The sequence below is a fragment of the Solanum verrucosum genome, unplaced genomic scaffold (assembly GCF_900185275.1).
Source record: "Solanum verrucosum unplaced genomic scaffold, falcon-dt-bn FXZP01000273.1, whole genome shotgun sequence".
Classification (NCBI taxonomy): domain Eukaryota; kingdom Viridiplantae; phylum Streptophyta; class Magnoliopsida; order Solanales; family Solanaceae; genus Solanum; species Solanum verrucosum.
In genome coordinates, this window is record NW_026020163.1 from 1725105 (window position 1) to 1749439 (window position 24335).

Below are 24335 nucleotides of genomic sequence, written 5' to 3' on the forward strand. Positions count from 1 at the left end.
AGTCAATGGTGAGCTGATAACTCTTTGCCAAAAAAGAAGAAGAAAGAAGTTAATATCAGTTTTTAAAAGTTTCGGGCTTTAGGAGGAGTCAAAACTCAAAGGTATACTTTGTAGGCTTCCAAATCTTTAGAAATTTGGAAGGTGAAAAGTTCAAACATGAAAAGCGAAGGAGCTGCCTTTTTTTAACCTTCTTTGAGAGTTCTGGTGGTAGTCCAAGCTGAGCTGATAACGTTCGCACACTAGATAATGGTGCATGAGAGAAGGAAGAATCTTATTGCAATAGGTAATAATGGTGAAAAAGTGAGCAGCAGTGATACCTCTGTCTTTCAGTTGTGATTTCTATAGTTTTACATTTGTTAAGCCGGGGCCTTTGAAATTTTAGCTTAGTGACACTGTTTTGTGGTGTCTTTGGTCTCAAGCTTCATACTTCTGTTATTTTTTAAGTGACATCATTTGAACTAAGGTAAAATACCAATTTATACTCAAGTGTGTTTTCGTTTCCTATTGTTTTTGCTTCTTCATTCCGGACCTTTCTTATTGTCTTTATGTTTTACTTTTACTTTCTTCCTTCCTCTCCCCAAGTAGTACCCATCAAATGTGTGTTTGGGGTAGAAATTTGACAAAGGAAGACGGGAACTGAAAAGGAGGGAGATTAACAAACCACTAGTATGGTTGGGGGTGGAACTTTTGGGTTGCAATGGTGATTGGAGGTTGGACTATATGAGCTGAATTGAAGCTGTCGGAGTGGGAAGACACAATAAGATGAATGCTGATAGAGCTAGATGAGGAAGGAGGAGTCGGAGGAGGAAACGAGAAGTAGCAGCAGCAGCAGAAGAAGGAAAAGAGAACATAGAAGCAGGAAACCAAAAGAAAACGTATATATGACTGAAATAGGAATAGAAGAAAAGAAGAACTTTTTAGTTTGTTTGTGAGTGGTAGATTACCAACTGTAATGGCAGTTGGGATTTGACGGGAAGATCTGAAGGTACTTGAAGAAGGACAAGAAGAAGAGGAGAAAAGGAGATGATTTGAGTCAGAAATAAAAGAGGAAAAAGAAAGAATGTAATTTAACTCCCGATTTTATCCTTGGTTTTAATAGAATGTTAGTAGCAATGAATAGAAGGGTGAATCGGCATATTATTTTTGTTATTACAGTTCCATGGATAACTTGTTCAAATTTTGTTTCAGAAAATGCCAAAGCGATGAAAGTGAAAAAATTTCAGTTCACTTTGAAGTTTGAAGGTCTAGAGAAGTTCAGCGTTTGTCTAATTTGTGACTTATATTCATATTGTCGTCATATTTTAACTTAGTTTCTCAAGGAAAAAGCCAAAGTAGTGTTGTTCTAAGTTTCTTTATCACTCAAAAAGACTAAAGAAAGTTACTCGTTTGCCTAATTTTGTATTTTCATACATAATCATCTCATCTTAATGTGGCTGTGTTGTGTTTTGGCTATTTTAGATTGCTGTGTTGCTGAGTCGTGATCGTGCACCATAGACTAGCTCTCATTACAATGGCATCTTTGTCATGGTGGAATCCCGCTCCTGCAATGGCAGCTTGTTCTCCATCTCCAACGTCCTGTAAAACCTCCAACTCATTAGCACTGCCGCGCTCTGTGTTTGTCAGCAAGCAAGAAGAGTTAATGAAACAAGCCAAGGGACTTTTGGTTAAAACACAGCAACAGTCGAAGAAGAAGAACAATTCCACCAATTCCAGACGTACTACCAGCATTCAATGTCTCTCGCAGGAACAAAAATGGACTCATGAAGGTTCCATTACCGAGTCTCTCCCCAATGGCATGTTTAGGGTCAAATTGGATAACGCAGATGTGGTACTGGGATACATTTCTGGGAAGATACGAAAGAATTTCATACGGTTGTTGCCTGGAGACAGAGTCAAAATCGAAGTAAGTCGTTATGATTCCAGTAAAGGACGCATCATTTATAGACTCCGTGGTGGTCGAGAAGGGTAGGAGTCTCAGTGGTGGTGTAAGGCTATTTTGTAAGCGAACGGTGACCGTCTTTGCTAATGAACCACCATTCACATGTTCCTATCCTTGCTTATGAGAAGAGAACCTAGAATGTATATTCTTATACTTGGAATATTCATAGGCATTTTACCTTTTGCTCTTTAACATTTATGTTGTGATAGTAAACCAAGACTGGAAAAAGCAAAACTTGTGCATCTTTTTGGCAATTTTCTTGATTGTTTTATTCCAATTTGAATTTATCTGCAGATCGATCAAGTTGTGTTTTAATATAATGTGAAACGATAAACATGTTTGTGAATCTTGGACTAGAGATGGACACATGATTTTCACAAAGGGGTTCATCATTTGCTAAATATACGTAATAATAATTTCATTCAAGAACTAAGCACATAGAAATTGAATATTTTCATATTGTATGCGAAAAAAGTAGCTTAATAAAATCCAAAGTTAATTTGTTCCAATATATTTATTATGATCATAGCTAGAATGTAGAACACATACTAATATATAGGTATGTAAAATAAAATCTAGGCTAAGCTAATTAACTTTTTTTTATTTTTTATAATTAAAACTAAGATTAATAATTAAATTAAATTATTGAAGTACTTTCAAGGGTTGTTTGGTAATCCAATCCTCATCATCAATGAAAGATAGACTAATTAATTGTTGTAACTCATGTTGGCTCAAAATTGCTTTCCATAACACTCTTTTTGAAGTGTTTGATCCCATTCCTTTGCATCTTTCCTCAGCAAATGTTAATTGTTTCCTAAATCATAAACAAACAAAAAAATGAAATTAAAATCAACACAAAAATTAATGCATAAGAAACTTAATTAATTAATTGACCTTGACACTAATGTAAGATAGTCGAGCGAGTGAGTTCAAATACCAGATGATTAAATCAATATGTTTAGTAGCCCTATCTCATGACACTAAAGTAAATTAATCGAACAAGTGAATTTCAAATACCAGATGATTAAATCGATACGTTTAGTAGCCCTAACTCATGACACTAATGTAAATTAGTCGAGCAAGTGAATTTCAAATACCAGATGATTAAATCGGTACGTTTAGTAGCGCCCTAACTCATGACACTAATGTAAATTAGTCGAGAAAGTGAATTTTGAATACCAGATGATTAAATGGGAAAAGAACTTACTCTTTGCCACCAAAGACTCCAACATCCCAACCTTGAGGAGTGATGACATTAGACATAGAGGAATCATAGAATAAAACTCTTGCATATTGTCTCCATGGTCTACCCAAGAAAATTTGTCCATTTCCAATAACATTACAATTCTTGAACACAAATCCACTTGTATCATTAGGGTTTTCTCTTCCATGTGCTGTTATATACCCTATTAATCCATCTAAAGCTCCTGCATTTACTGATATTGTACAATTCTGCATATATATACACAACATTAAAATAAGAAGATTTTAAAATGATATACTATATAGTGTGTAGTTTATAGGAGGAGATTCTTAAAACAACGGTAAAGTTTGGTAATTTTTGTTTAGACCCTATATTATATAAGGAAATGCATAAAATATTTAGAAATATTAGATTGTGAACTAGTTATTGTTATATATTAACTTGAGGTCGTTGAATTCATAAACTTCTAATCTTTGATCCACTTTTGTTCGTATGACAATGGGTTTGAGTCATGAAAATATGATCACTAATGCTTGTATCCGGATAGATTGCTAACATTAGACCGCTTGGGTGCGGCCTTTTCGTAGATCCTGCATGAACGTAAGATACCACGTGCATAGTTGGGTGGAAGCAAAATTTGAAGCTTATAAGTTCTCGACTCGCCATCATATCCATAGATCATTTTAGTTACTAGGTTCACAAATTAAATATTTATGATACTTCATGGATTCGTCCAAACGTAACTCGTACCTAATATTATATATAGTTGTTTAAATACACCGAGCTATCTTTTTATTTGCTTGTAATATAAGACATTTCTATAACATTCACTCACTATAACAGTCAAATTTATCTGAACAAACGACACTATTATAGAAAGATTTGGGAGTTTTACCTCATAAATAGATTGCCCATTACCAAAGATGAAATCAACAGCTCCTTCAATGTTACAAAGTTTGAAATAATGTCTTCCTTCAACATCCCATAATGTGTCTTGAAATCCAAGAAATTTACACTTGTAAAATACACATTTGTCACCAGAAATCATGCCTGCCACTGCCACCACCCTTGGATTTTTGTTGCTTTTTGGAGGATAATTATAAGAATTCTGATAATTAATTAATTAAATAAATAAATAAATTCAAACCACTTTATTGTCAATAATTTACAACAATAAAGCTTAAAAAAACATATTAGAAAATTAGTATACTGGTCTGTTTCAAAAAGAATTAAAAACAGTAGTGTAAATTTATGTAGCTCGAATTATTCAAAAATGTTATCGAATGTGAATGGTGCATTTTTGAGGATCGGACATGAGTACACCAACAATAATTTTGAAAAGTCCGTGTAACATAACTACAAAATTAAATAATTTCTTTTTTTCTTTACTTGTTGATGTAAAAATTATCTTTTCTTCAATTAAACGAAAGAAATTATAATATTTCCACAATTTAAGTAAATTCGAGATATACAAATTCTCTTTTTGTAATAGTAAAAGGAGTTTAGTTATTGGACCAAGACATAACTTTTACTTGTTCAAAAACAACGATATCTCTTTTGAATAAACAAATCTATTTTTACAAGTTCATTATTATAAGGATCGAACTAATGAGGCATACAATTTTTTTTATATAATTAAAATTATATTTCACTTACTATAAATGTGATACTTTCCACAATTGTATTGTGAGCTTCAGTAGTGAAAGTAGCATCAGTAGCAATTGAGCCATGAGCATCCCAAGTTACAATAACTTCTCCACTTCTATCTCCTTTTAGATAAATATATGGCTTCTCTCTAGGAATTTTCACTTGTTCCCTACACACAATAATATCACAAAAAAATCATATTAAAATAATATAGCATATTACTAAAATAATAATTTAAATTTTATAAACTAACAATATATATATATATATATATATTATGTCATCATGTATAATCTAACTATATAAATGTCGTGATCGTGTTGAATCCTTGAAAAATAGTATTTTTAAAGATTGATTGATACGATTGTAGTAATATTTTTAGAGAGTCGAAATCTATAACAAGAAAAATAGGTTGAATTTCATTGTTAGTATAATCATTCTATTTCAATACTGAACAAATTCTGTATAGTTAAACAGTAAAATTCATTGTTGATTCAGTTTAGTAATAATTAAGGAATGAATTATAATTTAAAAACTATTAACTATGAGCTATTTAGCAACGAAGTTCATAGCTGATTTCAATTAAAAAAAATTGTAACTTGAATCCAAAAAAATATAGATATAACAATATACTAAATTGATACTTACATTGTTTTATTTAGCAACAAAGTTCATAGCTAATTGTCAGCGTATATAACTTAAATCCTACGAAGAATATGTAAAGCAAGATACTAAATTGATATCTATATTGTTATTTAGCAATAAAGTTCATAGTTAATTTCAATTTTTTGTTTAGTGCCACCATATATATAAGTTAAATCTATAAACCAATATACAAACCAAAACCAAGATACTAAATTGATATATTATTATCTAGCGACAAAATTCATAGCTGATTTTTTAATTACTGTTAGTATACATAACTTAAATCCATAAAACACTATATAAACCAAAACCAAGATACTAAACTAATACCTATATTGTTATTTAGTGATAAGTTTTTTTTTTTCATATGTCTTCTGTTAGTATATATAACTTAAATCCAAAAAAAAACATATTAACCAAGATACTAAAATGATACCTATATTGTCCAGGTTTGATGAGAATACAGATCCAATATTGATTATTTTGAGGGACAGAATCAATGGCTGATTGAATAGTTGCAAAATTGCCATGTCCAGATGGATCAACATACACTGTTGGATTCTTTTTTCGCTCATTAAACTGAAAATCACTAAGAAATTTTGCATTTCCAAGTTCAATAATTCCTAGGAAAAAAATAAAAAAATTAAAGAAAAAAGAAGACATTTTCAAGAAAAAGATAAGTATAAGATTAAAAGTTATTACAACTTTATTTTAAAGAGTTGTATAGAAAAAAAATATAACTATATTATATATGGAAACCCTCAATTTAATACAACTCTATATTAAGGGGGAAGGAATAACATATATACAATTTTATATAGAGAGACATAAATGGAAGGGAAAATAAATAAATATTGTCAAATAAAGAATTTTTCTGAAAGAAAATAATTGATATGATTTGCAAAATCTGTTTTGAAATGTTAACTTCCATTTTTATTTCATTTTCTCATTATTATATTTTTTGCTCAAGTAGTATTAATTAGACATTTTTAGAATCTTGGAATTTCCACTGGTTGATCTATGATTGATAATTAAGATGGAAATATATATAAGAAAATGGAGAAACATTAATCGTTTGTGATTAATGTTATGTATGGATTGTTTGATGTGGCTATTAATTACGTGAAATAATAATTTTTAAAAAATGAAAGGTTTTAGTAGGAAGGAAATGTTTTCCAATTTTTTCAATGTTTGGTAGATTTAAATATTTTGGAAAATGTTTTCCAAATCCAACTCCTGATTCTCAATTCGAGACCCGACTCTAAACCTCGATTCGAGAACCAACTCTCAAGTTTCAAATTGTGTCACGACCCAAAAATGAACGTGATGGCACTCGTCTTATCCCACCAAGACAAGTCAGCCTAACACTCACCCATTACAATAATATGCGGAAATTTCATAATTAACTCAAAAATACCCCCAAAATCTGGTTGTCACGTGCACAAGCCTTTAAAGTATTACAATTGAATCAAAAGAAAAATACAAGTCTCATATGACATTGTTTCTAGAGTAGAACAAGATCATAAACAGGAGTAAGAAGGATCGCTGAGAAGACAAACAACTACCTTACAAATCTCCCAGAAGCCTCGAAAAAGAAGAGAATAACAAGTACCACAAAAATCCAGGCTCGTAACCTACAAAAATTTGTAGAAGCAAGGGGTGAGTACCAAACCACACGGTACTCAACAAGTAAACCTCTAAACACGAGCTAAGGGGATAGAATACGAGTACTCCTTACACCCAACCGAACCTTCACAACTACAATCTGTATAAAACCAGCCCAACCTAACAGTTCAAAGTTTACAAAGCACATAGCTCAACACAACACTCTAACAATTTCATATCCTCAACAACAACAATAGTTTCATATCCTCAACAGCAACACTCTAACAATTGCATATCTTCAACAACAAGCTCAATAATTTATCAGTCACAAGTTCCATAGAAAGGCACTCACAAGATCAGCAACACACAAGATCAAGTTCACCAATAATAAAGAAGTGCAATGCAATGAAATGCAATGTCAAGTATAGTGATGCATGTCTGACCTAATGATACACACCCGCTGTCTCTCAGTCCGGGACCCATGGGGGACATATCTGTCCATGCATCCATCGCGGCGCGTGATACGACCCTCGATAATAGTAACCATCGCGGCGCACGATACGTCCCTCGAAATATAGTATCCGTCGCGGCGCGCGACACGTCCCTCGAAATATAGTATCCATCGCGGCGCGCGATACGTCCCTCGAAATGGTACATCCTCTTTATTTTCTTATTCTTTCTCAATGCACATAACACTTGTCAGAACCATGTCTCAGAACAATGCAAATGACATGTTCACACAAATAATGAGGAGATGACTATTTTCATAACATTGCATAATTCACAACAAGACAATCAGGATACAACATCAACAATGATTTAACAAGCCTTTCAAACAATTCTCAACACATCACAAAAACAATTGATCACATTACTCTCAACCATATACCACAAGGAAATACACGAATTCTATACGCTTAACAAGGGTTTAAAAATCCACTTGCCTCAAATAGTAGAACAATCACTCCGGGACTTGAGTCTTCCCTTTCGTTGTACTTCCAACTCAAAGCAATCTATTCACATTAATAATCACTATAAGATTTCGAAACTAACAGCACCCATTACTATGATCCCAAAATTCACTTCAAAGTTGAATCTATGCCCACAAGGACATAACTGAAATTTTATTAAAACTATATTACTCATATCATAGACCCCAAATTTATAACATGTAAACAAATTATAGGAGCAAAATTGTTGGACCATTGCCTTGAAAACATACGGACATTAAGCATGGAGATTTCCAGATCCTAGCTTTAACCCATTAAATAAGCAGTGTACTATAATTTATTAGAAAAAGATCACAAGTAAAATGAACGAATCTGCCATGTATTTCTTAAAATTATAAAATATCTACTCCCTTAGTATACATAAATCTTTATAATACAATTAAATATTAAAGTAACCACCACAAAATCCTATAGTATATAGCTCTTAAACAAATCCAAAACTGTCATCTAACATACCTTCTAATTATTTATTTATTTATTTTTTTACATAATTGTTTTTGATGTTAGCCTCAATTTATATATATACATAATCACTCCCCATCATTACAATTTCATTACCTTCCTCCCTTTTTATAAAAAAGAATATTTTTCATGTCTACAATGACAACTTTCTCACTTTTTAATTCTCTGTCAATTTCAATTATAATATAATAATGATAACAAGGATACTACCCACCGCATCTAATGATTCATTAATTCAAACTTCTTAAAGTTACTGAAACGAAATTAAGAAACATTCACCTGAAGCCGCCGTCAACTTTCTCTGCTACTAGTGTCGCGGTCGTTTTTGAGTTTATGACTCAACCTAGGAACCTTAATTTTTATTAATTATGTTTTAAATATGGGTCAAATAGTATAAGGTCTTAAATAAATTATCACTTTAGCCCACTAACTATCAATTAAGTTAATTATCTATAATTACCCATCAACTAATTAACTAAAGTTAAACGAATAGTTCAGAATTTCCCAAAAATGATTTTCCGGGTCATTACATTATCCACCACTAAAAACTATGTTCGTCCTCGAACATAAGGAAGTAGAAGGAAGAATAACCAATGTTAGCAAAATTCTAAGTTATGATCTCCTAGAGTCAGTGTTCATCCCTCCAAGTGAGCTCATCGTTAAAACTATTCCATCAAGATCAACTATTAAGAGCTAAACTTACGAATCAAACTTTGGAAGATCTACAAATCAAGAGTGATTATCAACCCACAGACTAATCTATGAACCAAATCTAAACTGAAACCCTCTGGACCATAACACAACTATCATGATGAATCTTTTCTCACATAACCAAGAAAACCTTCTGAATCAATACTGACTACAACCAGAAGTGAGCCTGAATCAACCACCAGACACTCATAATGCACATACCATCACATATCTTATCACGATTCCCTTTTCACAACACAAACTTTTCACAAACTTAAGTTATAAAAATTTGATCTTTAGACATCGGGTACCCATCAAGGGAGAATCAAACATATCTAATCCAAAGAAGAACAAGATTAAGCACTCACCCAGCAAGCGATACCCTTCAACATGCAGAACCTTTAACGGTACTCTTAGACAATTGTAACTTTCATAGCTCTTATATAAGTTCTCATAAGCAATAGTGTGTGCGTAGAACTACTGGTATACTTCCACTATCCAAAACAACATCAAATCTATCACAACTGAAATGACCAATTGTGCCCAATGATCCTACCCTATCAAGAAGACAATAGAGGATCGGTACATCCGATCCACCACTAGGGATTTACCCATAGATGTAGAAATACACGTAGACATATGCAATGAATCATACTCCAGATCATGTCCGAAATTAAATAGATGGTCACATAAGAATGTACAGAACCAAGGTTAAATAACACAAGATACTTTTTTTTTTCATAGTGTCCATATCATTATTTCCATTCAGTTGACTCCATCTCTTTGATTTTCTAGCTACCCACAATCACCAGTCTGGCTCCCATTAAGATCGTACCCATATTTGATTTATCAGGCCTCACATACTCTTCACCTGACTCCACTGAAGCCTACATCCCCAATAATAACAAACAACCTAACCACATCAACCACTTACATTACTCTCAAACTGTCATTAGTATGAAAGTCTCTTTAGCAAACATATTGTAGCCTCTAAAATTTTCAAACTATGGTGCTCTCTCTTTTCAAATAAGTAATTTATGATAGATACGGGTCCCACCCAAGGCTGATAGCACTAATTTCAAATCTAAAAGTACTTTCCCATCAATATAAAGTTATTGAATCACCTACAATGTCAACTCCACGTAATCTTTCAGATCCTAAATTTTCACTAACATTCAAAACCATTATATACCTCATACAAACACTTAAAGAAATACTTTTGGTCACTCCAATAATTGTATATACTATAAGCTCATAACCTCTACTCACCATCAAATACCTATGTAACACATAAAACAATCTATATCGTCCCACGACAAAGTAGTTTCAATCCCCTCGAAATCCTCATTAATCATATAGGACTGTAGGTCCACACCGTTGAACATCAATAAGTAACCTATCATAATTTGAACAATCTAGCTCAACATAACCACTTAGAATCTTTCACACGTCATTGTTTGTCACCCAAACCACAACTCGATCTTCATTAAAGTCATTGATAAACTCTTAGTAAGTCTGTACCGAACTAGTTCACATCTCACAGTCATATCTAAACTCATTGGTAAAAATCAATAAATACTTCAACTACAGATCAAGGGCTTATACGGGAAGTCTTATTCCTTCACTTTTCTTAAATTCTTCCCATGACACAAAATTCTAAATATCTTAAACCCTTCAATACACCAGACTCTTGTTCTTTTTGTTGACTCGCTCACCAATCTTATTCTTTGGCCAACAACCCTTGACGCTTTTACCTTATCCTCTAAATAAAAACTTTGAATGAAACCCTTCCTTAGGTCCTTTGAAAATCAAAACAACACACTTTATGACTCAAAGCATATACCAGTCCTTCCAAATGCTCAATATTCAATGCGATCGATCATTTCTTACCTTACCAATCCACACCTTGAAAAATACACTAACATGAACCTAAACTCACCATGAAAACTTGAATTTTGAATCCAACTGTGTAACTTAATCCCTTTAACTATTAACATTAGCTCATACCTTGAAGATTTTTATGAATTTACGTATCTTAGTTTATCATTGATCGCCTTTCCATTTACCTTATCATATCTTTCGCTAAAAATCCTACCATACTCATTATCAAACTCAAAACCACAAAAGAACTAATCATCATACTCGAGATGAACGTCCATACACTTATTTCTCAAGTTTTATCTAATAGTTTTTAATCAATTTGATGATCTTGTGACACTATATATTACCATAATCAGAGCAAAACGGGTGAAATCACGTATCTTTGAACCCAATTTTTATACGCACTTTCTTACTAAAATTGTCAATTACGTTCACACAAGTATACTCGTTGAGACTTCCTTTACCTATAAGCTTGTCATCCTAACGTCGATCCACTTCCAAGGAGCTTACGGTTAAATTAACACTCATCTAAAATCCTCAAGATACATTTCACAACCTAAACACATCAATATCATACCAAAGATCCACCACTAAAAGCTTTCTTATAAATAATGCTTAACCCATCCATCCACATGAACAACCTAATTGGTTTCTCAAATGTAAATGCAATACCGAATCTCATTATACGAGCATATGATACAACTGATAACTATTTAAGTAGTTAGTATTCGCACTTGACAATTGACATATCCGTTTCCATGTACCACTAGTACCACATCGTGAAAGTCTGTTGGATCTACTACTATAACACATTATACCTATCGAAAAGATTATACCCAAATAACTCACACATTTCTATCAATTGAATAACTGCAAAACATTATCAAATTCGTTCTATCTCTATCCCAAGCGATATGCATTCTTTCGTAGATCAGGTCTATAACAAGAGTAACACATTCCATAACTCTAAAAATAAGAATTGGCACCATTGTAATAGTCGTATCATGACCTTCTTTGGTATACACTCAATCTATGAAACCACAAAAGAGATTCTAACCTCAATTGGTGCAACATCATTCTCATCATTCGCTAAGTAACTAATACCTGTTATGACAACTTCACTAATTGTAGTTTCCAATGATACATGTCCATTATCTAGCCATCATTTTAATCACTTCACTTCCAATTGTTAAACCACTTTAAATATCGTATAGACCACATAAGTACTATTCTCTTTACTGGGGTAACTAACCTTACCCAACCCCCTCAAATTGCTGAACATTCTTAGTCTGACCAAGCCTCATTTCAATAACATTATCACTTCCAAACCAAATCTAGACTCCAAGCCATACACAACACCCCAACTACCCACATGAGGAACTACGCACGAGTAATCACTATAAGTAAGACTGAATGGAGTGAAGCGATAAGAATCAAAACCGGACCAAGTACGCACGATAGAGATCCAAGAAGTGAGGATTTTTCTTAAAAGTCATTATAGCCTCTCGAAGATAAGTACAGACGTCTCCGTACCGATCCTCGAGATTCTACTTAGACTCAGCTTGTACACACGTGAGACCTATGAACCTGGGGCTCTGATACCATTTTGTCACGACCCAAAAATGAACGTGATGGCACTCGTCTTATCCCACCAAGACAAGTCAGCCTAACACTCACCCATTACAATAATATGCGGAAATTTCATAATTAACTCAAAAATACCCCTAAAATCTGGTTGTCACGTGCACAAGCCTTTAAAGTATTACAATTGAATCAAAAGAAAAATACAAGTCTCATATGACATTGTTTCTAGAGTAGAACAAGATCATAAACAGGAGTAAGAAGGATCGCTGAGAAGACAAACAACTACCTTACAAATCTCCCAGAAGCCTCGAAAAAGAAGAGAATAACAAGTACCACAAAAATCCAGGCTCGTAACCTACAAAAATTTGTAGAAGCAAGGGGTGAGTACCAAACCACACGGTACTCAACAAGTAAACCTCTAAACACGAGCTAAGGGGATAGAATACGAGTACTCCTTACACCCAACCGAACCTTCACAACTACAATCTGTATAAAACCAGCCCAACCTAACAGTTCAAAGTTTACAAAGCACATAGCTCAACACAACACTCTAACAATTTCATATCCTCAACAACAACAATAGTTTCATATCCTCAACAGCAACACTCTAACAATTGCATATCTTCAACAACAAGCTCAATAATTTATCAGTCACAAGTTCCATAGAAAGACACTCACAAGATCAGCAACACACAAGATCAAGTTCACCAATAATAAAGAAGTGCAATGCAATGAAATGCAATGTCAAGTATAGTGATGCATGTCTGACCTAATGATACACACCCGCTGTCTCTCAGTCCGGGACCCATGGGGGACATATCTGTCCATGCATCCATCGCGGCGTGTGATACGACCCTCGATAATAGTAACCATCGCGGCGCACGATACGTCCCTCGAAATATAGTATCCGTCGCGGCGCGCGACACGTCCCTCGAAATATAGTATCCATCGCGGCGCGCGATACGTCCCTCGAAATGGTACATCCTCTTTATTTTCTTATTCTTTCTCAATGCACATAACACTTGTCAGAACCATGTCTCAGAACAATGCAAATGACATGTTCACACAAATAATGAGGAGATGACCATTTTCATAACATTGCATAATTCACAACAAGACAATCAGGATACAACATCAACAATGATTTAACAAGCCTTTCAAACAATTCTCAACACATCACAAAAACAATTGATCACATTACTCTCAACCATATACCACAAGGAAATACACGAATTCTATACGCTTAACAAGGGTTTAAAAATCTACTTGCCTCAAATAGTAGAACAATCACTCCGGGACTTGAGTCTTCCCTTTCGTTGTACTTCCAACTCAAAGCAATCTATTCACATTAATAATCACTATAAGATTTCGAAACTAACAACACCCATTACTATGATCCCAAAATTCACTTCAAAGTTGAATCTATGCCCACAAGGACATAACTGAAATTTTATTAAAACTATATTACTCATATCATAGACCCCAAATTTATAACATGTAAACAAATTATAGGAGCAAAATTGTTGGACCATTGCCTTGAAAACATACGGACATTAAGCATGGAGATTTCCAGATCCTAGCTTTAACCCATTAAATAAGCAGTGTACTATAATTTATTAGAAAAAGATCACAAGTAAAATGAACGAATCTGCCATGTATTTCTTAAAATTATAAAATATCTACTCCCTTAGTATACATAAATCTTTATAATACAATTAAATATTAAAGTAACCACCACAAAATCCTATAGTATATAGCTCTTAAACAAATCCAAAACTGTCATCTAACATACCTTCTAATTATTTATTTATTTATTTTTTTACATAATTGCTTTTGATGTTAGCCTCAATTTATATATATACATAATCACTCCCCATCATTACAATTTCATTACCTTCCTCCCTTTTTATAAAAAAAGAATATTTTTCATGTCTACAATGACAACTTTCTCACTTTTTAATTCTCTGTCAATTTCAATTATAATATAATAATGATAACAAGGATACTACCCACCGCATCTAATGATTCATTAATTCAAACTTCTTAAAGTTACTGAAACGAAATTAAGAAACATTCACCTGAAGCCGCCGTCAACTTTCTCTGCTACTAGTGTCGCGGTCATTTTTGAGTTTATGACTCAACCTAGGAACCTTAATTTTTATTAATTATGTTTTAAATATGGGTCAAATAGTATAAGGTCTTAAATAAATTATCACTTTAGCCCACTAACTATCAATTAAGTTAATTATCTATAATTACCCATCAACTAATTAACTAAAGTTAAACGAATAGTTCAGAATTTCCCAAAAATGATTTTCCGGGTCATTACATTGAGTCGAGATCGGATCTCGAGTTAAAATTAGAGGTCAGATTTTGGGTTGAGTGTTGGGGTCGGGTCTTGGATCAGGTGGCAGATCGATTATCGGGTTGATTTTCAGGTCAAAAACTATTTTCTAAAAAGTATATTTTATTTTCTAGCAAAAAATAAAAGATATTTTTCATTCACCAACCACACTCCAGAAAATATTTCACTCACCAACAAAAATAAGTTAAAAACCAACTTATTTTCCAAAAATAACAATTTTAGGAAAACATTTTCCTTCGTACCAAACACTCTTAATTTGAGCATATTCCTTCTCTAATCCTTTTCAGTTTAAAATCATAAGCAACAATTTAAAAACTAATATAGATTGTTAGTATTTGTTGTAAAAAGTATGAATAATGTCACCTTAACCCCTTACATTATATGACTATGATTTTCAAAAATAATTCTTAGATGTTAAACAAATCACTCTTGTAAGGATCTACTCAGAGTCAATCTTTAACTTTTTTTAAAAAATCCTCTGTTATCGAATAGCTTAACGTTTACAAAATTCCTCTTTTTTTAAAAAATAATCTTAACGTCCTTATTGAAAGTCGTTCTGTGAAAGTGAATCATTCAACGGTGAAGTGTTCATAAAACAGAAGGCCTCACCCAAGGAGTGGCGGAACAGAGAAGGTGGTACTAGAGGAGATAACATCTGTGTGTATCACTAAAAGCATGAGATTCGATTTCATTACCAAAAACAATGAAGGATAAAAGAGTCTGAGAGTCTTCTCAAACACTGCTAACTGAAAATACACCACTCAAGAGGACAATGTAACCAAGAAAAAGGTCGAGATTAAGATGAATAATCGATCTTCAACAAAATTGTACTTCGAAATAACTATGTCCCAATTCAATACTTGATTGGAGCAATAACGGCAAGTTGAGGTCCAAGCTTCTCCTCGGCAGCTTTCTCAGCCTTAACTCTAAGTTTTGCCAACTGCTTTCTCCTCTCGTATGCTACCTGAGCTCTCTCCTTCCTCTTGTTCTCGAGTTCCTGTTGTAGTCATGATTTCAAGGGAGAGAAGTAAGCAACTGTTTGAAACATATCCACGTACTTTAAGCATATGTTATACACTATGATTGTCTCACTGTAAAATCTTACTAAAAACACGTCATGTTGCTAGACCGAATGAGTAAACTTACCTTGATAGTATCGTAATGGTTCCATCCAACCTCTGATGAAAGCTTGCCCAAGAGACAGTACTTGTGTCCTGCTTGGAGCCTCAATACCCTGATAACAAAATACAAAAGTGTCAGTGTAACAAGAACAATGATACTAAGAATTTAACTACATCTGCAGCTTCAACTCACTTTAGAGCATCGGGAATAACCATCCTCTTAATCTTGTCATATGGGGGTGGGACACCCTCGTAAACCTTCAAGCGGGCAAGTGCAGCTGCCCCACGTTTGGTCTTGTGGGGAATCATCCTAAGGTGAAATAAACAGACTTAATTAGGCAAAAACAGTTACATGGCAAGGATATGAAATAACTACCACAGCCATAACACTCATCAATCAATCAGGAAAACAGAAAGAGAATATGAGAGTGAGCAAAAGGCGTGTTGCAATTACAAATGATATGAAATAAACATTGCACCACCTAGACATGTATACATAGTAATTGCAACACACCTTCAGTAAATGCTCATCCAGGTCCAATCCACAAGTTAAAAATCTTTATCAACATTTAAACAAATTTGTAAGGCCCTATCTACAAGTGTTACTTGACGAGTTTTGAAACTCGGCACCATGGAAATGGTAATAGCATATTCATTATGCATTGAGTAAATGCTGGAAACCATATTAACAGTCCCCCTAAACAAAACTTGTTCTTCTTACAAGATTACCAAAACTACTTGCACTGATTCCCAAAAACACCAATAGAGATTCAGCAACATTCTTCATACTACTGCAAGATAGCCCTTTTAATTTAGTCCAGTACTACTACACTATTCATGTAAAAAATAGATCTACAGCTACAACAGCTATGCCATAATTCAAAACTAGTATGGATCAATAAGGCGAGCCCCCAACATCATATATTATGCTTCTGTAGACACCTGCTCCATTCCAATGAAAATCCACAGCACCTAGCTCAGTAGCTCTTGTCAAGGCAGTATCTAACATAAACAATTTATACTTATTGAAATAGCATTATATATATACAACTGCAACAGCTATGCCTTTATTCCAAACTAGCTGGATGAATGCCTAATATCTATTATGCTTCTTTTTGGCATCCCCAGCTTCACGCTAATAATCAAAATATAGATACTTCAACATTCCCCTAAAGTGTTCTTTCACCAAGAGCTTCATGCTAATGATAAAAATCATACCTTTTAACATAAATTCAACGTTCTCAAACACGAGGGACACAAGGGACATGAAGGATACTTCAATGTGTTCCCCGAAATGATATTTCCTAACAACCAGGTGTGCACAGTATCTTCTATGCTTCTTTTTGGCACTAACAGGTTCATGCTACTCATCAAAATCACACCTTTTAACATAAATAAGGTTCTCGAACATCGAACACAAGAGATACATCAACATTCCCCTGATTGTTCTTGCATAACAACCAAGTGAATGCACCGTATCTATTATGCTTCTTTTTGGCACCAACAGCTTCACACTAATAATCAAAATCACAGCTTTTAACATAAATAAGGTTATCGAGCATCAAACACAAGAGATACATCAACATTCCCCTGAATTGTTCTTGCATAACAACTAAGTGAATGCACAGCATCTATTAAGCTTCTTTTTCGCACCAACAGCTTCACACTAATAATCAAATTCACACCTTTAACATAAATTCAACATTCTCAAATGCAACAGATCATTCAACATTACACTAACAATCGGTATCATACAAATCATTATAAAACTAAAAAAAAACACATACTTCAACAACTAAATCAAAACAACAAACAACAAAAAATGAAGGCTGGAATGAACATATCATACCCACGGATTGTACGCCAAAGGATCTTAGAAGGAGCACGAAAATGGATAGGACCATGAGATGGCTTTGTATTCATTCTCTTACGAAGAAATCTAAGATACTTCATTTTCTGGCGAACAAGTCCACCGGAAAGGCAAATCTCTTCACATCTAACAACAACAACTCTCTGTCCATTGAGAAGCTCTTTCGCCAAAATTGAAGAAAGTCTTCCAAGCATATGGTGGCGAGCATCCACCACTATCCTCCTTGCGCTGATTCCTGAACCTGATACCATTTTCTCTCTCTCCTCTTTCTCTCTCTAACACACAGACACACAGTGCTCTGCTAACCCTTGGTTGCTGCTTGTGAAGAAATGGAGAAGAAGGCTAGGGTTTTTTTAGGGGATTTAAATGGGCCGTGAATGAGTTTTATGTGGTTTGGGTTTTTTTTGTTTAAGGCCCATGGGTCATACAATTTCTTTGGTTTCTTATCCCGAGTTTGTTACCCGTTTTGGAGTCCGACTATATAAATTCACAATTGAGTAAAATATTTTCTAACGAAGACGACTCGAATATATAGGAAGGAATTCAAATCAATGACTCGTAATTTTATTTTTTTGATTTCTCATCTGGTGTTTGTTACCTGTTTTGGAATTCAACTATATATAAATTCACGTCATAAAGTCTCGTATTGAAAGATAAAGTGCTTTCTAACAGAGATGATTCCGTAGTCGGGGTTTGAATCAATGAATCATAATTTTTTTTTTTTGATTTCTCATTCAGTGATAGTGACCTGTGCTTTGGAACTCGATTATATTTAAATTTCCATATGAAAGACTCACATTGAAAAGTAGAACCCTCTCTAACCAACGACTCCGCAATTGGGGTTCGAATTAATGATTCATTACATTTTCTTTTTTGATTTCTCATTTGGTGTATGTTATCCGCTTTAGAGCTCGACTATATTTAATTCACATCGGAAGGTCTCGTATTAAAAGGTGAAACACTTCCTATTATATATTAGTTAGATAATAATTTAAAAAACTATTCAACATCATTAAAAGTAACCCGGAATCAACTTAAAACTATCATATGAAACTTCATATTATACATTAACAAGATAGTGATATACAAACCACCTAATAATGTACCATATATATATATATATACATACTCAATAATGAGTTTAGCTAAATACCTAGGATAAATATTATTTTCAAAATTTGGTTTTTTTCTATTGACCCAATTACACATCACCTTTTCTGGTCCATGCATTATGACAAAATAATCATCATCACTTGAATATGACATAACATTAAAATAAATGGATATATGTACACAAAATATTACTAGTTTATTTGAACAATAATTATGCCATAGTTTGAGTTGTTGTTTCTATATATTGATTGATTGATGAAATAACACTTAGAAATAGAGGGAATAAAGAAAAAGAAAAGGAGTTATGGGAGTTGATAATTTAGTGTTGAAAACATATGATGAAGTTTCTTTGCATAATAATCCTAAAGATTGTTGGGTTATCATAAATGCTAAGGTATGTATAGAAAAACTTTCAATATTTTATTCCTACGGTACACAAAGTATTTTGCGTTTATGTAAATTCTGAAAAAGAACAACATTGTCCTAATGCAAACATTAGTAACTAATTCAATGGTCCAAATTCATCATGACAGGTATGTTACATGAATTTTCTCTTGGATCGAATGAGAACTAGCTAGATTCAATTTAATTATGCTTTTTTATGATCTCGAATTACATGTCTTATTGTATTTATGGAAGTCAACCCTGATCATGTTATAGATCAAAATTATGATATGATCATAGAATTTGTTTTTGAAACAAATTTATATTCAGAAATTACATTAAAAAAAAGTATTTTAATATATGCAGGCATACAATGTGACAAACTTCCTAAATGATCATCCTGGTGGTGAAGAAGTCTTGTTGGCAGCAGCAGGTACACCCAAGGAACCCCCCCCCCCCCCATATACATAAATAACATTGTAAAAGTATACTGGTTTTAATTATCAGTTATAGGAGAGCGCTAAGTATTCATATATTTTTAATCAAAAGTTCCGAAGTCAGATTTGAGTGTGGATTAATTTCCACCAATAAATCTTAGATTGTATAAAGCTCCTAATAGACACACAATAGTTTGGATTAAAAGTCCACAATGACCAACTTTCATCTTTGTTCGTGATCAGTCAGTCTAACAGTCGAGCAAACTTACATCATTACACTTACGAGCAAAAACTTAGCTTGAATCTACCTTCGTACACCTTCGTTACTTTTTGTATTTGATAAAGGGTAATCCCCCCGGATTCACAATATGACATGTGTGTTTACGGAAATTCAATAACTTTTGTCTACATCTTGTATATGTATTAAGAAATTTATTAAAATATTCTATTATAAACTCAGTTACTATCATACATATATTAATTCAAAGTCAATTATATGACCTCATAAACTTCAAATTATGCTTCCATCTAAGATTTCATATGGAGATTAATTTTTATAGGTAAGGATGCAAGTGAAGAGTTTGAAGAAGCAGGACATGGGAGTGCAGCAAGATTGATGCTAGATGAATTCTATGTGGGAGAAATTGATCCTTCTACAAAAATTAGTGCCACTTTGGACACCACTTCATCAACAAATTTTCTTGAAAAGCATAAAAAAATTGATTATTATCAAGGCAAGTCATCCAGGCAAAATAATGTAAAACTTCTTCAATTTTTGGTGCCAATTGTAATCTTGTTGTTGGGAAGTACTTTATTTAAGTTCTTGTATTGAAAGTATAGGGAATTTTTTTTAAGTGTGTTTGGTATTTCACTTTCATATTTGTGTCATTTGATGAGTTGAAGGTCCATCAAAATAATTGATTCGTACGTTCTGAACAATCTTAATGTTATGAGGTCAGATTCAAGATTCATTTTTAAAAAAAATTATAATATCTAAATTAACTTTAATCTCCATTCTTGATTTGTTTGATGTTAGATAGAGGAAATTAAAATCCTTTCCAAGTCGCCCCAAAACACAAAGTATGACAACAAGAGTCCCAAGAAATAATCACTATGATCATCACATGAGTAGAATGACCAATAACACTCTATGTGAAGAGGGGCCAAATTAATTAATGGACAATCATTTTTCACCTTAGAAAACTACTTCATTCGTCTCATATTATTTGTCGTATTTTTTCTTTTATGTTTTACACAATTCTTGAAAAAATATTAATTAGAAAAAGATTTTAATTATTTTTACCTTCAATATTTACTACATTGAGTTGTTTGTAGTTTTGAAGAACTAATCTTATCTTAAACTTTTAAAATTATATATAATTTTTTTTTAAAATCACAACATATAATTTGAGACAACGAATATTTTAGAAAAATTGGAAGGTTAATATTCTCAATGAGGAAATAAAAACATTAATTGGTTATGACCAAATGCACACCTCACAACACAATCTAAAGTAGTATATACTCACTATATATATGCATGACAGCTCTTGTAAGAAGGCACATGTAATTAATTTGTGCATTATATTGGCATGTGTTGCAACAATTGCAAACTTCAAGAAAGTTGCACTTAAATGTGTCTATAAATGGAATATGTTCACATCATGAAAGAGATTCCTTTGGTAGTTAGCTTATCCACTGAAAATATAAACAATTTTACACCATTTTTGTAAAAATAAAAATAATTGGGAGGGCAGGTGATGTGTGGGTGGGGTGGGTGGTGGGGGGCATCTCAACCAAACTCATAAATCAATAATAACAATTATATCTCAATATCAAATAAGTTGCTTATTTGTTGTTATCCAACTTTGAATAAAGGACAAAGGTTGTAGCAGATTGACAATTAACATAAAATTTGTTGTGATCCTAATGAAGTCCACAACCAAAATAATCTTAATTAAACATATCTTTTATAAATTTATCTTGATTCATGATTCAAGAAGACGAAGAGATTGATGATATAGATATTGCGCATTATATTGAAGTAGAGTGGATGAAATAGAGGTTAGCCTCTGGGATATTTTGTGATGGGAATATATCATCAAATTAAAGCTAGCTTAAAGGTAAAACAGAGTGTTGGTGATTAGACCTACTTTGTTGTATGGGGCATAATGTTGATCAGTCAAGAATATCAACGTACAAAAGATGAGCATAATAGAGATGAGGATGTGCAAATGGATGTGTCGACATACTAGGAGAGATATGATTAGGAATGAAGTTATAAGAAGCAAGACGAAAGTGACTTTCATGCAAGATGAGGGAAGTGAGACTAGAATGATTTGAACATGTGAAGAAGATAGCAAGGACACACTAGTAAGGAGACATGAAAGGTTGGTTGTAGTAGAGATAGGTCGAAGAAGAACCGAGGAAAAAAATGACTAGACAAAACATAATACTCCCTCCGTCCCTTTTTAGTTGTCCACTTTAGAAATGACACACAGATTAAGACAACAATGATTAGCACAGTGATGTTACAATTTACCCCTATGACAACTTTTCACTTCAAAATTACAACCACTTATTTGAATTAAAGTGAAATAAATTGGAGGGAAACAACATACACTTTTACAATTTTCAAGAAGTGTAAATAAGGGTATAATAGAAAAAAATTTGTTGTCCTTTCTTGATTTGTCAAAATGGACAACTAAATAGGGACAACTAAAAAAGGAAATATGGACAAGTAAATAGAGACGGAGGGAGTACAACTTAATAAATTAAAATGACCCTATATAGAAAGATAGTAAGGTAAAAAATTAACGTAAAAGACTAGGAGGTAAAGTTGAGTGTTGTCACACTTCATGTAGAATAGGTGGGATCTAGCCTTCTCACCTCTTCTCTTTTTAGCATTATTCTTTAGTTATCACATATATAGTTTCTTACTATTCGATGTATTAATATATGTTATTGTAATTGTTTTGTGTTTTGTTATTTTGTTGTTATATTTTTTTTTACAGTTTTGCGTTGAATACATATTTTTTTTATCAAGACTTTATCAGAAATAATCTCTCTACTTCCAAAAAAAATATATGAATATAATATACGTATATCACTCTTTTCAAATTTCACTTATAAAATTACACTAAATACGATAACAAACTATTACAATTATTAGACAGGTGAATTTTTTTTACTAATTTTCTATTTTACAAGTGGAAGAAGACACTGGCTGACCTTAGTACTGTTCATAATGCACAAATCTCCACATTGTGACTTCATCTACAGTTAGCTTCCAAAGTCTTTTGTAGAAGTGGGCCCTTTACATAAAAACAACCAAAATAGTTCTAAAATGTGAATTATTAATTTTAAAAGGGTGAAAATGTTTCACCTTATATTATTGAGTTTTAGCCTCAATAAATATTAACAAGTTATTATTTTGATGGTTAAGAATAAATTTGTTGACCTATTTATCATACTTTGTTGCATGTTTGAATTTATTAAGGACTTAATCATACTTAGTTGCAAGTTAATACGGTAAATCGTGTTGACTGTTGAGGATATAGTTAAATAATAGTATTATATTATGTATATTAGCTAGCGAATGTAAATATTTTTAGCCCTGTTCTATCAAATGTGTAACTTTTTCTTTTTTTATATTGTTCCTATTTGATATTCGATATATTTGTATTAAAAATGTCGTGAATTTTTAAGGTTCAAACTCAATATTTCTCATTAAATCTTAATCACTTGCAGACTTTGGAGTTTGACATTCACTTTCAAATCCAATTGATTTGAATTTGTGTTTTAAACTCCATTTTGAGGGAGTATTTTATATTAAAAATAAATTTATTTATAAAATTTTAATTAAGAATAAATTTTATTTTTATGGGTGGGGGTGGGGGTGGGGGTGTGGAGCAGTCAAAAAGCAAACTTATTGTGGGAGGCAATATCTTTTAACAAGAAAGAATCATTGGTTAACAATGCCCACTTAAGTATATGATGAGATAAATCACTTTTTAAGTGATATGTCCCAAATTTATAATCTACTGGGAATTGAAAATTCTCAATTTCACAAAATTAATAATGTTATTAAAGAAATTTTTCACATAATTGATGATGCCATTAAAGAAATAACATAAATCCACTACATCTTCCAACTATCCCTCCCCCCCCCCCCCCCCCCCTCCCAAACACATCATCCAATTGCTTTTTAATTAAAAGTGTATTTTTACTAAACTAATTTTTTTGTTTGGATATTTTTCAACAAAGGTGAAGGGACAAGAAGCTGCCTAACTTTTTAACCTTATTTTCTTGGGATTAATGAAGAAAAAGCACATTATGTGTCATTTGCTTATGAGGTCTATTACTTTTAGTCTAAAAA

The 24335-nt window shown here is 32.8% G+C and overlaps 4 protein-coding genes across 4 annotated transcripts; 2 read left to right on the top strand and 2 right to left on the bottom strand.

Moving 5' to 3' along the window:
* The first annotated feature begins 1430 nt into the window (after positions 1 to 1430).
* On the top strand, positions 1431 to 2230 carry LOC125828689 (translation initiation factor IF-1, chloroplastic). Its single transcript, XM_049508025.1, has one exon. The coding sequence runs from the start codon at positions 1511 to 1513 to the stop codon at positions 1967 to 1969; it is 459 nt and encodes a 152-aa protein (XP_049363982.1). The 5' UTR covers positions 1431 to 1510; the 3' UTR covers positions 1970 to 2230.
* A 316-nt stretch (positions 2231 to 2546) lies between these two features.
* LOC125828637 (probable pectinesterase 29) lies at positions 2547 to 6111 on the bottom strand. Its single transcript, XM_049507954.1, has 5 exons — positions 5872 to 6111; positions 4800 to 4959; positions 4039 to 4251; positions 3147 to 3391; positions 2547 to 2753 (listed from the first exon to the last, which is right to left on the bottom strand). Exons 1-5 carry the CDS (start codon positions 6096 to 6098, stop codon positions 2582 to 2584), a joined length of 1017 nt encoding a protein of 338 aa, XP_049363911.1. The 5' UTR covers positions 6099 to 6111; the 3' UTR covers positions 2547 to 2581.
* Positions 6112 to 15694: 9583 nt separating this feature from the next.
* Positions 15695 to 18358, bottom strand: LOC125828684 (60S ribosomal protein L13a-4). The gene is made up of 4 exons (XM_049508019.1): positions 18003 to 18358; positions 16347 to 16463; positions 16179 to 16266; positions 15695 to 16029 (listed from the first exon to the last, which is right to left on the bottom strand). The coding sequence occupies exons 1-4, from the start codon at positions 18272 to 18274 to the stop codon at positions 15886 to 15888; spliced, it is 621 nt and encodes a 206-aa protein (XP_049363976.1). The 5' UTR covers positions 18275 to 18358; the 3' UTR covers positions 15695 to 15885.
* A 1038-nt stretch (positions 18359 to 19396) lies between these two features.
* LOC125828636 (cytochrome b5-like) lies at positions 19397 to 20874 on the top strand. Its single transcript, XM_049507953.1, has 3 exons — positions 19397 to 19530; positions 19887 to 19953; positions 20518 to 20874. The coding sequence occupies exons 1-3, from the start codon at positions 19441 to 19443 to the stop codon at positions 20787 to 20789; spliced, it is 429 nt and encodes a 142-aa protein (XP_049363910.1). The 5' UTR covers positions 19397 to 19440; the 3' UTR covers positions 20790 to 20874.
* The last annotated feature ends 3461 nt before the right edge of the window (positions 20875 to 24335 follow it).

What these genes read in the sequence shown, in the direction of transcription:
- LOC125828689 (XM_049508025.1), top strand. Translation starts at nt 1,511, where the DNA reads ATGGCATCTTTGTCATGGTGGAATCCCGCTCCTGCAATGGCAGCTTGT.
- LOC125828684 (XM_049508019.1), bottom strand. Translation starts at nt 18,274, where the DNA reads ATGGTATCAGGTTCAGGAATCAGCGCAAGGAGGATAGTGGTGGATGCT. An exon ending in CTTTGGCGTACAATCCGTGG is followed by an intron (nt 16,464 to 18,002) that starts GTATGATATGTT and finishes ATTTCACCTTAG; the next exon opens with GATGATTCCCCACAAGACCA. An exon ending in GTTATTCCCGATGCTCTAAA is followed by an intron (nt 16,267 to 16,346) that starts GTGAGTTGAAGC and finishes TTTTGTTATCAG; the next exon opens with GGTATTGAGGCTCCAAGCAG.
- LOC125828637 (XM_049507954.1), bottom strand. Translation starts at nt 6,098, where the DNA reads ATGTCTTCTTTTTTCTTTAATTTTTTTATTTTTTTCCTAGGAATTATT. An exon ending in ATCAAACCTGGACAATATAG is followed by an intron (nt 4,960 to 5,871) that starts GTATCATTTTAG and finishes TATTGTGTGTAG; the next exon opens with GGAACAAGTGAAAATTCCTA. An exon ending in GGAGTCTTTGGTGGCAAAGA is followed by an intron (nt 2,754 to 3,146) that starts GTAAGTTCTTTT and finishes TTTATGATTTAG; the next exon opens with GAAACAATTAACATTTGCTG.
- LOC125828636 (XM_049507953.1), top strand. Translation starts at nt 19,441, where the DNA reads ATGGGAGTTGATAATTTAGTGTTGAAAACATATGATGAAGTTTCTTTG. An exon ending in GGGTTATCATAAATGCTAAG is followed by an intron (nt 19,531 to 19,886) that starts GTATGTATAGAA and finishes TAATATATGCAG; the next exon opens with GCATACAATGTGACAAACTT. An exon ending in AGTCTTGTTGGCAGCAGCAG is followed by an intron (nt 19,954 to 20,517) that starts GTACACCCAAGG and finishes TAATTTTTATAG; the next exon opens with GTAAGGATGCAAGTGAAGAG.